General features: G+C 35.2%; 1 protein-coding gene across 2 annotated transcripts in view; it reads right to left on the bottom strand.

Annotated features, from left to right (window-relative positions):
* PPP2R3A (protein phosphatase 2 regulatory subunit B''alpha) overlaps positions 1-16,976 on the bottom strand; it is a 151,587-nt gene that overhangs the window by 45,561 nt on the left and 89,050 nt on the right. For both annotated transcript variants that reach the window (XM_072956262.1, XM_072956313.1), the window contains one exon: positions 4,310-4,384. In XM_072956262.1, coding sequence (XP_072812363.1) covers positions 4,310-4,384 — 75 coding nt within the window. The remainder of the gene's footprint in view (positions 1-4,309; positions 4,385-16,976) is intronic.

The following is a 16,976-nucleotide window of genomic DNA, read 5'->3' as shown; positions in this document are numbered from 1 at the left end:
GTCTCATACTATAAAAAATGTACCTGTATTCCATCCGTAGCCTAAATCTCCTTATTCAATGGCCCCACTACATCAGCACATTTATTGGTTTCCACACTACTGATTCAGCATTTTCGTTCACTGACGTAGGGGCACCATCTAGTGGTGAGAGTATGTAGCTACCGGTTTTACATTACAGTTTTCCCCCCTTTTGGTCTACCACTTTTAGGTAAACAAAAAATAAATTAATAAAAAAAAATAAAAAACATCAAACAAAACATAAAAATTAATAATGGTAAGAGTAATTATTTACTTCCAGTAATAGAAACGAAATTTGATGGTTTTTCATCAAGGGATCCCTAGTCAACTCGATAGACAATCTGAATTATAAGTCAGTTTCCTTTCTTTTTCTTTTTATCTTTTGAATTGGAAACCTCTAATTCACAATTATAGGTCACCAGGAGTGGAAGTACATGTTTGGTGGCTCTGTCGGGGAGATTTTGACAAGTGGATCAGACGCAGACACAGAAATTACAGAGAGACTGCTCTCTGTGGTGACTTGAATGCAGATGCACACACTCGATGCGGGAAGCCTGGCTCTTCTACTAGGCAGGGCGTGGTGAATGGGTTCCTGACCCACTCTGGCTAATATGGCTCTGAAAGGTATTTCTTGATTGTCTCCTGCAGAACTTGGACTTGAAAAAAAATGTATACTAAAAACGATTGCTTTCTCTGTCAAGAGGAAAAGTTCTCAAGGGGAAAGAGTTAAGCTGTTCGTGATGAGCGTCTCCACCACAGTTCAGTCATTTTAGGAAGTATCAGTGCCTTGTCCTCAATAATTAAAGTCCTGACATTTTAGCCTGACGTGCTAGATTCAGGCCAATCAAAATACTAAATATCAATAAGACACCACCCGAACAAGCCACAGAAATAGCTTTACTGAAGCACCAATGTCACAAAAGTCTTTTCAGTCTTATCATTTATTTTAAAACCTCATGTGAACAGCTCTTTCCTCAAAAGCCAGCGTATGCCAGTAAGGATAAGCAGTCTCATTCACTGGCAATTCCTTTGCATGGAATGCAAAACTGCAACCTCAGGGGCTACAATTAACTGGTTTTTCCAATTTTCATTTTCATTTACTGTCAAGAGGCTTATTTCTCAATTGCCAACTCTTCTGTGGAAATAAAAGAGAACACAGACTGACTTTAGGTACAATCTCTCATTGAGGTAGTAATGTCCTTTTTTGCTATATGCATGGTTGGTGTTCTGTCTTTCCTGTCTAAAAATAACTGACAAAAATAATTAACTAAACAAAAAGTCTTTTCCTGTAGCATAGGTTTTCAGTGAAAATAAAAGTTGCCCAAATTTCTTCATCATACATGTGCTACACACATAAACTAATAGTTGAGTTGTACTCAGTGTCAACAGTTTTTTTCAACTGTAAAGTGGAAAAACTAACTCCAGTATGTAAACAAAATACATTGTTTTATACTGTATGCCACTGAGATTATATAACATTCAATAGGGTCATATGATAAATTTTAATTTTGCTTTTTCTGAGATACTTGTCATTAATTCTGAGGCCAATCTTCATAAGTTTCTCGGAAAAAGTGTGATCTTATCTGTCTTTGCCATAAAAAAGTAGAGAATGACACCTCTCTAGTTTGGTCACTTTTATGCCTTTAACAACAAAATTAATTTCATATTAGAATCCTTATTTTGCATTCATTCTGGAAAATTTACTGTACTCTGAAATCAGGCAAAAGCTTCAATCACTTCATGCCATTATTTGACCAAATTTTGCAGTAAAAAAGGCACTGGGGAGAACAGATAACTAGTCCAATAAAATTCTGTTCCCAGATTTGCAGTGTGGTGCTTTATATTTGCACTCTTCCTTTTGGATGGTACTACAAGATTATCACGATAGCAGACAGACCGACTTAGCACATACAGATTCACATTCTGTATTCTCAACTCGATCTTACTTACTATTTATGTTATGATGCTGTTTTGAGTTGTCCCATTATCATTACTTTATCATAAATATTTTACACTTTAATGACTACTTCTGAGTAATGGATTCACTTTTGTGAACTGGGGATAAAGCAGCATAATACTAACAATGAAGTGTAAATTAAAAAAAATCTAAACAATAACATGCAAATGCCATGAATATATGTCAGCAGAGATAATTAACTGTATCCTGTTAATTGACCAATGCAGTTCTTTTTGTTCAATGATTAACGTAATAGAATTTCTCAGAAAATGTGAATTATATGCAAACAAAATTGTTTCACGGCTTTTCACTCTGAAATCACAGTACTTCATGGGGGCCACTTACTAGATGACCACAGACCAAAATAGGTCCAGGAACTATTCTTCAATAAATATCAAACCAGAAGGTGTAGAGAAAGAAAATTTATCTCTTTTATAATTCTGTTCTTTAACAGCTTTTCTAAGAATAAATTCTGATAAAAGGTTCCCCTGTAGACTGCATTTTCTGAATTGGTAGAAGATTGGATTAGCTTATCTCTAAGATCTTTTCCAATTGTTAAGATTCTAAATTATACTATTAATATGCCCTGAGTTTATAGAGCAGTCAACAATCAGAACCCAATAATTCCCTTTGGGATTGAATCCAGGTTAATGTGTAGAATTCTTAAGGATGAATAACTTCACTTTTACTCACTCAATAATGTTTGCTGTGTATCTATTATGTGCCAGACACTATTCTAGGTATTGAAGACATAGCAGTGAAAAATACAAAATGCCTGCTTCTCATGGAGTTTATGTTATAGAGGAGGAGATGGACAATAAAAAATTTTAAATATCAGATGATATAAAAGCCAAAAAGGAAAATAAATCAGAACAAAGGAACAGAAGTGTACAGGGAGGGGAGAGAGGGAGAAGAAGGGTGAGGAAGGCAGAGGGTGATCAGGGCAGGTCTCACTAAGAAGGGGATATCTGAGTACATATCTGGATGAAGTGAGGGAGTTAGTCACGTGGAGATCTGTGGGAAGAGCCTTCCAGGCAGAGGAAAGAGAAAGAACAAAGCACCTGAAGCAGAAGTGGGTTTGGTCTGTTGCTGAAGCAGAGTGAGCAAGGGGTCAGCCTGGTGGGAGATGAGAACACAGTAGAGGGTGTGAGGGGGCGTGTGTGTTGGGGAGGTGGGGGGTGGTTATGGAGATTTTTGGTAAGAATTTTGGCTTTTATTCTGAATGAGACAAGAAAACACCGGAGAGTTTGCTCAGAGGAATGCCATGTTCTGACTTACATTTTCAAAGGATAACTCTGCTTTGAGGAGACTAGGCTGCAGGGCAATGAGGGTGTAAGCCAAGAGACCAATTAGAAGTAATCCACCTAAGAAACCAGGGTGACTGACCAGGCCAGGGTGACTGAGGTGGAGGCAGTTTAGCATAGTGTTGTGGTTAACAGGCAAAAATGACTTCTGAGATAGCCTTAGACGACAGTGACATCTTCTGGCTCAAATAAAGTCTTACAAAGTTTTATGACAGAGGAGCATCAACATAAAGGCAAACAATGAAGTTCCTACAGGGGAAGAAGAATGGTAGTATTCTGTTCTCAACAGAACCCAACAAATCCATAGCCAACAAAAAGTACCCGAAGAATGAGAGAGGCTTCCTCAGAGGCAAGGCTCATCTCACCTGGGTATGGCTATGAATGTGAGGGGTGCCCTGAGGTTCACTTTGGAATTCTTCCAAAGATAATTCTTCAGGACAGAGAACGTGTGGTGTGGCTGTAGTGTGAGCTGCAGCCCCTGTGCCCTCACTCTAATTCATGCCCTGCCTATGGTGATCAAACGAGGTTGTGTGTAACAAACAGAGAATGAGAACACCTCACCAAGTCCGAGACTGTGATTATGTTATTTTAAAATCTTACTTGATAACACAATCCCACAATCAGTTTCTCATTATCATTTCCGTTCTAACTTTGAGGTACTATAGACATAGCCTCCTCCTCCTTCTTCTTTTTTTTTTTTGTAAAAGGCTGCTGAAAATTCTTTTCAGTATTATTTGCAAATGCTAAAGATCAAGTGGGTATCAATATTAATGACATAGCAAAAGGTATACCTCATAAGACCAGACAGAATGAGCGTATCACTTACTTGTGTATACAAGAGACCTCTTAAGCACTGGGTACATATGAGAAGGAAAATAGATATAAATAATTAATTCAATTTTACTGTACCTCCCTTCCACTTAACATAATCATTATAGCCCAGGCTACATTCTGAAAGCCTGGATACTAGAGAGTGACAAAAAGGAGACTTTGACAGAGTTACATTAGGACAAAAAAGGGCTCAGCCTACCGTGGTGATGTAGCGGGAGTGGAATTCTGGAGCATCTTTCAGGAACGTGAGGCCAGGATGTGTATCCACCACATCCTAAAAAAGAACAAAACCAAAAACTACATTAATGCACATACAAAACCCCCCCAAAAAACCCAAGACACCTACAGAAATTTTCCCCTTCTGTAGAATAATTGCCAGTTGAGCAAACTCGCTAGAATATTGATCAATGTACTTAAAATTTAATTAATACGTTTTAAATTCAAATATTTCACAACCATACGTTATGTGTGCTTTCCAATATGTACAGAATATATCAATAAATTTACTTAAAAAGTAAATTTAATTTAGCTATATTTGGTGATTTGTGACTCAAATGTCTTAGAGGTATGTACTGTAATTCTAACTTTCATGTCAGTGAAATTCATCTCATAGATCTTGGTGGGGTTGCTAAGTGAAATTTACACAGAAACGATAATAGACACAAACCAACTGGAATGATTCTTTCTCAAGCTACAGACCTGGGAAATGTTTGGAAAAAAAAACCCAGCCATGTAGCCAAATAGTTTTAAATTTGTCTGTGTTAAGTTGTGTGAGCCAGTTAATGTTCATCAAAATAACTGTGTTGATAGATCTGTTTTCAGTTTAGGATTTTATTTATTTTAAAATCTGATATCTTATTCTCATGCAAGAGTATTAGAATATTAAAACCTTGAAATACTGTTTTTATTTTCTAATTAGGTTTTTAAAGTGCTCTGAATGAGCCTAGAGAACCTAACAGAGATAATTACTATTTTTTAACATTTTTATTGATTTATAATCACTTTACAATGTTGTGTCAAATTCCAGTGTTCAGCACAATTTTTCAGTCATTCATGGACATATACACACTCATTGTCACATTTTTTTCTCTGTGATTTATCATAACATTTTGTGTGTATTTCCCTGTGCTATATAGTGTAATCTTGTTTATCTATTCTACAATTTTGAAATCCCAGTCTATCCCTTCCCACCCTCTACCCCCCTGGTAACCACAAGTCTGTATTCTCTGTCCATGAGTCTTTAGATTCCACATATGAGCGATCTCATATGGTATTTTTCTTTCTCTTTCTGGCTTACTTCACTTAGAATGACATTCTCTAGGAGCATCCATGTTGCTGCAAATGGCATTATGTTGTCGGTTTTTATGGCTGAGTAGTATTCCATTGTATAAATATACCACATCTTCTTTATCCAGTCACCTGTCGATGGACATTTAGGCTGTTTCCATGTCTTGGCTATTGTAAATAGTGCTGCTATGAACATTGGAGTGCAGGTGTCATCCTGAAGTAGATTTCCTTCTGGATACAAGCTCAGGAGTGGGATTCCTGGGTCATATGGTAAGTCTATTCCTAGTCTAGATAATTACTATTAATTTAATAACTGGAGGCAACAGCAATGCTAACATAGATATAACCTATTAATTGGCTAGTCATGAATGGACAGACATCAGTTATATCTCTTTTCTTTGTTTCTTCAGAGCAGTTAGTTACACATACCTACCAACATAGTCTAAAACCAATGGACCTTACTATTTTCTTAACTTCTTACTTGAAAATAATTTTAGACTTACAGGAAAGTTGCAAAATATTACAGAGAGATTTCCTATGTCCTCCTTAGCTTCCCGTAATGGTAACAACTTACAAACTACAATACAATGATCAAAAGTAGAAAATGAATATTCATATAATACTAAACTACAGACCTTATTCAAATTTTACCAGCTTTTCTCCAGTGTCTTTTTCTGTTCCAGGATCCCAACAGTAATTAGCTCTTTTGTTTCATTGGTCTCTCCTAATCTGTGGCAGTTCTTTGCTCCTTTCTTATAATTCATGATTTTGACACTTTAATGAGTTCTGGTCAGTTATTCTGTAGAATTTTGTCTCTTAATGTGAGAATATTGAGAGACAAATAATCTTTGGTATTTTCCTATGGCTAAAAAGTTACACACTTTTAGTGGGTATACCACAGAAGTGATGTTGTGTCCTTTCAGTCATAAAAGAGTATGTGATGTTGATATTTTCTACAACTTGTGGTGTTAACTTTTTTAAATTTATTTTTTATTGCAGTATAGTCAGTTTACAATATTGTGTCAATTTCTGGTGCACAGCACAATGCTTCAGTCACACATGAATATACATATATTCATTTCCATATTCTTTTTCACTGTAAAAGATATTTTCACAAGATACTGAATATATTTCCCTGAGCTATACAGTATAAACTTGTTTATCTATTTTATATATACCAGTCAGTATCTGCAAATCTCGAACTCCCAGTTTATTCCTTCCTACCCCCTTCCCACCTGGTAACCATAAGTTTGTATTTTATGTCTGTGAGTCTCTTTTTGTTTTATATATAAGTTTATTTGTCTTTTTTTTTTTTTTTAGATTCCACATACAAGTGATATCATATGGTATTTTTATTTCTCTTTCTGGCTTACTGCACTTAGAATGACATTCTCCAAGGCCATTCATGTTGCTGCAAATGGCATTATTTTATCATTTTTATGGCTGAGTAGTATTCCATCGTACAAATATACCACAACGTCTTTATCTAGTCATCTGTCAATGGACATTTAGGTTGTTTCCATGTTTTGGCTATCGTAAATAATGCTGCTATGAACATTGGGGGTGCTGGTATCTTTTTGAATTAAGGTTCCCCCTAAATATATGCCCAGGAGTGGGACTGCTGGATCATACGGTAAATCTGTTTTTAGTCTTTTGAGGAATCTCCATACTGTTTTCCACAGTGGCTGCACCAAACTGCATTCCCACCAGCAGTGTAGGAGGGTTCCCTTTTCCCCACACCCTCTCCAGCATTTATTTGTGGACTTTTGAATGATGGCCATTCTGACTGGTGTGAGGTGATACCTCACTGCAGTTTTGATTTGCATTTCTCTGATAATTAGTGATATTGAGCATTTTTTCATGTGCCTATTGGCTATTTGTATGTCTTCACTGGAGAATTGCTTGTGGTGTTAATTTCTGAACACACTTAGCTGAAGTGCTATTTGCTGGATTTACCACCATAAAGTTGTTGTTGCTGTTGTTATTACTATTATTATTTTGGTTAGGAAAACTTTATTATGCTCCATGCATCCAGGGAGCTTATACATGCACATGCACACTCACACAGGCGCACACAGCTCACACTGCTCGCGGCACTTAATAATTGATAAATATTGTGGGGTAGATACTTTGAGACTCTGCCAATATTCTGTTTCTCTGCAAACATTTGCCCACTGATTTATCAGCCATTGATGGAACTTGACTGTGGCATTTATAATGTGGTGTTTACTTAGCAGTGATTTTGTTTTTTCCCTTATTCCCCCTACATTTATTAACTGGACTTCAATAAGGAAGAGCTGTTCTTTCTTGCCTGTGTTATTTGTTGTTTGTTCAATTTATGTCAGTATAGACTCATAGGTATTTATTTTATTCTAGTGTTTATAATCCAATACTACTACTATATTAGATTATATCATATCAATAGTATCATAAAGTAATATTATTATTTTCTCTGACCCATGAGCTAGCTTTGGTCATTGGGAACATTTGGTCATTTGGTCACTGTGTCCTCTTGACATGCCCCATTCTTTTGTGAGTACTTCTATATTTTCTGGTATCATAAGAAAAATCTGGTAAAAGGCTCATCTTATATTTTCCTTGGTTCAGCCCTAGAATGAATCTTTTTTCCAAGCAGCGTTCCTTTTATTGCAGAATGGTATTTAGAAACCAAGTCTGGGGGCTAGGTGTGCTCATTACTACTGGGGTGTCATTGTTACTGGAGCCTTTTAGCAGGGAGAACTAGGAATACATGTATGGATACCAGTCCATGCACACACATATACCTGTATTTCTTTCTTTATCTATTTATATGTATTAAAAACTATGTAATAATACAGATAACTGATTCCAATTCCATACTACAAAGTTCACTGTTGCCTTCACCCTTTCCTTAGTAACTTTAACAGAATTGCCAACCTATACCCCATTGAGAAAGTAACTTACTAACTAGACTATAGTATTTGTGTACAGTTCCTTTTGTCTTTAGTCTTAAGAGTACCCAGTTAAAATATTGTTTTCCAAGGTCACTTAAGTTAGCTCTTTCCTTATCTTCCTTTATCCTCTTTAATGTGGCTGTGTTATCCATCAGTAATACAGTTCAGTTCATTTGTTACTATTTATACTCTGTTTTGTTTTTCTTTTTCCTACAGGTCTTGGCTGATTTTAATTCATTATTTACTTCTTGGCAGGAGAGTATGTGAAACATTACTACGATTCTAAGAGTCAAAGCTAATGTAGATTTCACATCTTAATAATATAGAGTCTTCCCATCCATAAAGATGTATCTCTCCCTTTATATAAATCTTCTTTCTCTCAGCAATGTTGTACTGTTTTCAGTATACAAGTCTTGCACATCTTTTGTCAGATTCATCTCTAAGTATTTAAAATTTTGAGGTGGTATTATAAATGGTATTTAAGTGATTTCAACTTCCAGTTATTTGTTGCTGGTATATAAAAAGAAAATTGAGTTCTGTATATTGATCATGTATCTGTAACCTTGCTGAACTCACTTATCAAACACAGTTTTAGCAGCATCCCCCAAATTTTGATATGTTGTTTTAATTTTCCTAATTTAATATACTTCCTAATTTTTCCTAAAATATTTCCTGACTTTCCTTTTCATTTCTTCTCTGACCCATGAGTTATTCAGAAGTGTTATTTAGTTATCAAACATTTGCAGTTTTTCCACAGATCTGTTATTATTTCTAATTTAATTCCATTAAAGTCAGAGAACATATTTTATGAGCTGAATATTTAAAATTTGTTGAGATTTGTTCTATAGCCCAGAATATAATCTATTTGGTAAATATTCTGCATACATGTGAAAAGGAATGTGTATTATTCTGTTGCTGGGTGAAGTGTAATATACATGTCAATTAGGTCACATTGGTTGATAGCCTTATTCAAGTGTTCTATATCCTTACGGATTGTCTTTCTACTTGTTCTACTTTTTATTGAGAGCAGCACATGGAAACCTACAACTATAATTGTGAATTTATCCCTGTAGTTCTATCAGATTTTGCTTCATGCATTTTGAAGGTCTGTTATTAGGTACATGAACATTTAGAATTGTTATGACCTCTTGATAAATCAATCCCTTTATCATTCCCTAGCAATATTATTTGCTCTAAAAACTACTTTGTCTGACATTAATATAGCCACCCAGACTTTTCTTTTCTTTTTGTGGCAAAAAAACCCCACATAACGTACGGTTCGTCCTCCCAGCAACTTCCAAGTGCATAGTACAACATTGTCAACCACTTGTACACTGTTGTGCAACAGATCCCCAGGTGTCCCCTCCTCAATCCTGCCCAACAGACCATGACTCCTTACCTCACTCTCCCTCCATCCCCTGGCAACCACCATTCTTCTTTCCATCTGCACGAGTTTGACTACATTAGATACCTCACAGGAGTGGAGTCATGCAGTATGTGTCTCTTTGTGATTGGCTTATTTCCCTTTGCATAATGTTCTCAGGGTTTATCTATGTTGTTGCATGTGACAGAATTTTCCTTTTTTAAAAAGGTGAACAATATTCCATTGTATGTATATACCACATTTTCTTTATCCATTCATCCAATGAAGACATTTAGGTTGCATCCACTTCTCGGCTATTGTGAATAATGCTATCAACATGAGTGTTCAGATATGTCTTTGAGATTCTGTTTTCAATTCTTTTGGATGTATACCAAGGAGTGGTATTGCTGATGATATTGTAGTTATCTTTTTTAACTTTTTAAGGAAACTGCATATTATTTTCCACAGTAGCTGTATCATTTACATTCCTATCAATATCTCAACTTATCTACATCCTCACCAACACTTTTGTTTTCTACTTTTTTTTTTTAATAGTGGCCATATTAATGGGTGACATGGAATTTCATTGTGGTTTTGGTTTGCATTCCCCTGCCTATTTAGTGACGTTGAACATTTTTTCATATACTTGTTAGACACTGTATCTTCTCTGGAGAAATGTCTGTTCAAGTCCTTTGCCCATTTTAAAATGAGGTTGCTATTGTTACTGACTCACAAGCGTTCTCTATATATTCTGGATATTACCCCTTATCACATATGTTTGCAAATTTTTTTTTCCATTCTGTAGGTTGCCTTTTACTGTGCTGACTGTTTCTTTGCTGGGAAGTTTTAAAGTTCAATATAATCTCATTTCTCTATCTTTGCTTTTGTTGCTTGTGCTTTTCGTGTCATAGCCATAAAATCACTGCCAAATCTAGCATCATGAAGCTTTTCCCCTATGTTTTCTTCCAGGAGTTTTATAGTTTTAGGTCTTAAGTTGGGTCTTTATTCCGTTTTGAGTTAATGTTAGTATATGGTGTAAGGTAAGTTCTAACTTCTTTCCTTTGCATGTGGATATCTAGTTTTCCCAACATCATTTGTTGGAGACTATCCTTTCCCCACTGTGTACTCTTGGTACCCATGCTGAAGATCATTTGACCATAAACGCAAGAATTTATTTCTGGGCTCCCTACTATGTTCCATTGGTCTATATGTCTGTGTTTATGCCAGTATCATATATTTTTTTAGTACCATACTGTTTTGATTGCTGTAATCTGTAATATGTTTTGAAGTCAGAAAGTGTAAGGCTTCCAGCTTTGTTCTCCTTTCTCAGGATTGTTTTGGCTATTCAAAGTCCTTTACAATTCCATAAGAATTTGGGATTGCTTTTTCTATTCCTGCAAAAAATACCACTGGTATTTTTAAACAACTTTATTGAGGCATAACTAACATAACAAAAATTACACCTTTTAAATATATACAGTTTGATAAGCTTGGACATAGGCATGCACCTAGGAAACCATCACCACAATCAAGGTAACAGGCATATCCATCATCTCTGACCAGTTCCCTGTGCTGCTTCTCTTTTTGTTTCTTTTTTCTTTCTTTTTTTTTTTTTTTGGTAAGAAAGCTTTCCATAAGATTTACCTTCTAACAAAATTTTAAGTGCACAGTATTATTAATGATAGGCACTATGTTGTAGAGCAGATCTCTAAAATTTATTTGTCTTGAGTAACTGAAATTTTATATCCATTGAACAACATCTCCATGATTCTACTTAATATGAAGTATCTAAAATAGTCAAACTCATAGATGCAGAGAATAGAAATGGTAGTTGCCAGGGACTGGGGAATGGGGCCATGGGATTTTGATAGAGATTGCATTGATCTATAGATTATTCTAGCTACTATGGGCATTCAATAATACTAAGTCTTTTAATCCAGGAACTTTGAATGTCTTTCCATTTATTTGTAAGAGCTTTCTTTTGATTAATGTTAGCATAGTGTATCTTTTACTTTTAACATATTTGTGCCTTTATACTTATTTCAGGACACAGATATTTGGGTCTTGCTTTTTTGTCTAATCTTTGCCTTCTGGGGGTATTCACACCACTTATATATAATGTGACTACAGATATGGTTAGGTTTAAATCTACCATCTTGCTATTTGTCCCATTCATTCTTTGTTCTTTTTTTCCCCTTTCTTTTCTGCCTTCTTTTTGGTTAACTGAATGTTCTTTATGATTCTTTCATTTTATTTCTTTTTTGGGCTTATTAGCTATAACTCTTTGTTATTTTAGTGGTGCATCAGAGGATACAGCACAGATCTTCAACTTACTACAATCTACTTTCAAGAGATGTTATACCACTTCGTGGATTATATGTGAACCATAACAATACACATCCATTTCTCTTCTCCCAGTCTTTATGCGACTGCTGTCAAATTGTACTTAAACATATGTTAGAAACACCATAATACACTGTTGATAGTTTTGTATAAAGAGTTAACTGCCTTCTAAAGAGATGCAAATAATAAAAAATCACATACATTTATCCATGTAGTTACCATTTCTGGAGCTCATTTCTTTGTGTAGCTTTGTATTTCCATCTGGTATTATTTTCTTCCTTGCCTAAACAACTTTAAAAACAAACAAACAAAACACATCTCTTGTAGTGCATTTCTGCTGGTGATGAATTCTTTCAGCTTTTCTATGTCCAAAAAAATCTTTAATTCACCCTCATTAATGGAACATATTTTCTCTGGGTATAGTATTCTAGGTTGATAGCTCTTTTCTTTCAGTACTTTAAACATGTTGCTCCACTGTCTTCTGGCTTGGATTTTTCTAACATGAAATCCACTGTCATCTTTGTTCCACTCTATGAAATATGACTATTTTCTCTTGCTGCTTTCCAAACTTTCTTTTTATTACTGGTTTTGAGCCACTTTATTGTGATATGTCCTGGTATAGTTTTCTTTGTGTTTCTTGTGCTTTGGGCTAATTGAGCATCTTGGGTTTGTGAGTTTATAGTTTTTAATCACGTACAGAAAATCTGGGGCCATCATCTCTTCAAATAATTTTCCTGTTCCCCTGCAATGCAATTTCAGCACCAACTATCCAGAGTCAGTGCAGATTTCACAGGTTAAAGGCACAGCCCTCTACTAGACTCCTCGCACTTCAGATATAACTCTCAGGTTCCCAGGCCACCCATGTTTCTGACTAACTGGCTATAAATTTGGGGGTTTCCATTATCCTCTCAGATTCAATAATTTTCCCAAATGACCCAGAGAACTGAGAAAAGTATCAAATTATGATTACCTTCTAATATAAAGGATACAAACCAGGACAAGCCAAAGAAGAGATGCACAGGGCAAGGTCTTGGAAGGTCCGAAACATGGAGCTTCTGTGTCCTCAAGACATGTCACCCTCCTAGCACATCACTGTGTATCATTAACCAGCGGAGCTCAATCGTGCTTCAGTGTCCAGAGTTTTTTTTTTTATTGGGTTTCATTATGTAGGCATTATTGAATTATTGGTCATATGACTGAATTCAATCTCTAGGCTCCCTCCCCTCTTTGGAGGTCAGGCTGATATCAGCTGGTTGAAAGTCTCAACCTCTAATCACATGGGTGGCCTTTCTGGCATGGGACAATCATAAAGCTCACCTTCTTTGTTTTCGGTTTCTCAGGAATCACTATGTTTTGTTGCCAGATGTCCAGCATCTTGAAAACCATTGTTTTATATTCTTTCCTGATATTTTTTGTTGTTTCAGTGGGACGGTAAATCCAGTCCCAGTTACTCCATCTTGGTCAGAAATGGAAGATCTGTTGATTTTGTATGTTAGTTTTATTTCCCTCTATTTTATTGAAATCTCTTATTGGTTGAGTTTTATCATCGATTCTCTTAGTTTTCCAGGTTTACTGTCATGTCCTTTATGAATAGATACTTCTACTTTTTCAATCACCCTTATGCCTCTAACTGTTTTCTCTTGTATAACTACTCCAGCACAATTCTGAATAGTAGTGGAGATAGCAGGCACCCTTGCTTTATTTCTGACCTTAGTGGAAATGCCTCTAATATTTTCCCATTAAATAAGGTACCTGCTTTAAGCACTAAGGTGTATGTATGCATGTGTGTATGTGTGTGTGAGTGTGTGTGTACATACATATATACATACATATATATATATATATATAATTGTTAAAAATGTATCTCAAATACCTATTTTCTTGAGCGTTTTTTAAATGAACAGTTGTTAAATTTTGTCCAAAGTTATTTCAGCATCTATTGAGACAATCATGATTTTTTTCTTAGATATACGACATTAATAAAGATCCTAATAGTGAACCAATTAGGTTCCTGGAATAAATCCAACTAGGTTATGTGCTTTCTGTTTGGTAATACTTTACTTACTACTTTTCATCATTATCATGAATTATATTAATTTGTAGTTTTCTTTTTTGTACTGTCTTTACCTGGTTTACATACCAGTATTATACTTATTCATAAAAGGAGCTATGATGTTTTCCTCCCTTTCAATTATCCAGAATAATTTATTAATAAGCATTAGGGCTATCAGGTCTTTGAGGGTTTCATAGAATGTGAAACTAGCTGGGCCTGGTGCTTTCTGTGGGGTAGTTCCTTAATAAATATCTCTACTTCCTCTAAGGAAATTAGATTAAATTAGTCTAAATAAAATGGGGTCAATTTTGGTCACTTGTGTTTTCCTAGGAAAATATCCATTTCATCTAGCTTTTCAGAGGTCTGCAAAATAGTCTTTAATGATTTTATAAAAATGTCTGCTGTTCCTCCTTATCATTTCTTATTTTGTATACTAGTGCTTTCTCCTTTTTCTTGATCAAATTAGCTAATCATTGGTCTACTTTGTTAATGTTTTCCTCATATCAAGATTTCAATTTATTAAAAATGCTACTGCTTTTTAATTCTCTATCTCTTTAATTTCTGATCATTATCGGGGGGTAGGTGATAGGTACATGGTGGTTCAGTAAATTACTCTGTATTTGTATATGCTCAAAATTCTCCAAAATAAAAAATTATATATATACATGGTATAAAATCAAGGAGTATATAAGAACTTATGATGGAAAGAAACATTCCACCAACCTACCCCATTTATGCATCTTTAGCCCAACTTCTTTTTAATCATTTATATATATATATTTTTGCTTATGTCTATAATGAAACATAAATTTAATTATAATTTAAATATAATTAATATTGTGTTTGAATTACTTTTTTTTTTACAGCTTTATCAACTTTAGACAATATTTATTATTCTTTGCTAGGAAAGATAAGGATTTAGCTCATTTATTATGTCCTACCTTACTTGTCTTACCCAGTACTTGAGGTTTAAGATTTTTAGTTCTTGTATTGGTTATCTTTGTAAACTGCAAATCATCTACTTATAAGTCTGTTTCTCACTTCATTCATCTTAGTGCCTTAATTTCCCTTCACATAGCCTGATGATAACAGCACCCTTATCCTTATTTTCTTTTCTCCCTTTTTTCTCCTTTACATTTTGTTGGCAATATTTTGACTTTTATTACAGTATTCAGGTTTTTAAAATACTGTCTGCAACCATAGTAAAATTTTCTATAGTTTATCCATAGGGTGATTTTAGGTGCTATACATTAAAATGTTTTATGATATTTGACTATATAAATACTGTTGAATGCTACATTAAGCAGTATGGAAGGAATGCATCTCATTTCTTATTGTTCCAATGTCAGATCCTTTGGGGCATTCAAAGGAGAATGTTCCAGGCATTGAGGTTAAATGAGCCTTCTTTTCTTATCCTCCATCAGTTGTTTATAATCATGCCATATTTCAGGTTGCTGCCTGTTTATACAAGACTGTTTTACACAGTTTTTTCATTTTTCTTGGAGTTTCTAATTGCTTTTCTTTAGCTTGCTGATACAGAATGCTGTGCCTTCATCATACTCTCCAGTAACCCTGTCTTCCGATATAACTAGTATTGCATGGAATCCTTCCTCACTGCTACCTCCCTTTATGGAGAACTCTAGATAAATCCTCCACCTTCTCTATTCTGGGCTGGCTGCTCTTTAGGTGCCAACCTGGGAACTTTCTTCCACTGCTTCTCTGGATTGAATCTACTGTTTCCTGGATCTCATGCATTCCTCCTTCTTGGTTTACTTAATTTGCTGTAGTATATATTCAAGTAACTCTCTAAGAAAATAGGAGATAAGCTTTCAGAGTTTTAAAATGTCTTTATTCTAACCTCATATCCAATTGATTGCTTGGCAGGATATAGAAATCTGAGTTCAAATCCATTTCCACAGAGTTACCAACGAGAATCTAATACCACCCCGATTCTTTTTCCTATTAAGGTGACCTGGTTTTTCTCTCTGGAAGAGTTCAGTGCTTTTCTAAAATTTCAAGAGGACTTGTTTATATATATCTTTTAAAAATTCATTGTGTGTGGCACTCCTTTCAACCAAAAGACTTCTTATATTCTGTATTATTTCTCTGATTCTGTGGGCAGTGACTGGAGGATACATAAGAGATTCGGGTGGGAGGGTCACATTCTGTATTTGATCAGATGATGGTTACACAGGCATGCTGTGTTTACCCAGGAAAGGGAAAGGAACCCCAAGGAATCCCACTGGGCTCCTGGTCTTTGGACCCATCCCATCACTCCAGTCCTTCCAATTCTTTGCACCCTGTATTATTTCTTTGATGATTTCCTTCTCTCTATTTTCACCCTTCTTCTTCCCCAGACTCCAGTTAGTTAGATGTTGAAATTCTTGAACTGGTCCTTTATGTCTCTTCTGTCTCTGTCTCCCATGTGTGCACGTGTGTGCCACAGATATCCTTAAACTTCAGTTTCCAGGCCTTATGTTGAAATTTTAAGTTTTGGTACTTACATTTTAAAATTCGGACAGCTCTTTCTTGTGTTGGCATTCTGTTTTAATAAGATTCTATTCTTGTTCTATATATGCTTTCTGAATATAGTAATTTTTTTAAAAAAGACTTTTTAAAGGGCAGTTTTAGACTTACAGAAAAATTGAGAGTATAGTAAAGAGTTCCCATATACCCTGCACCCAGTTTCCCCAATTATTAACATTTTATTACATTAGCATTTGTTATAATTAATAAACTAATATTGATACATTATTATTACTATTATTAAAGGCCACCCTTTATTCACATTTTCTTAGTTTTCACTGATGTCTTTTTTCTGCTCTAGAATCCTGCGTTACATTTAGTTGTTGTGCCTCTTCAGGCTCCTTTTGGCTATGACAGGTTT

Source organism: Vicugna pacos, chromosome 1 (assembly GCF_048564905.1).
Source record: "Vicugna pacos chromosome 1, VicPac4, whole genome shotgun sequence".
NCBI lineage: Eukaryota > Metazoa > Chordata > Mammalia > Artiodactyla > Camelidae > Vicugna > Vicugna pacos.
The sequence above is the reverse complement of the archived record's forward strand: the minus strand, read 5'-3'. Positions and strand labels throughout refer to the sequence as shown.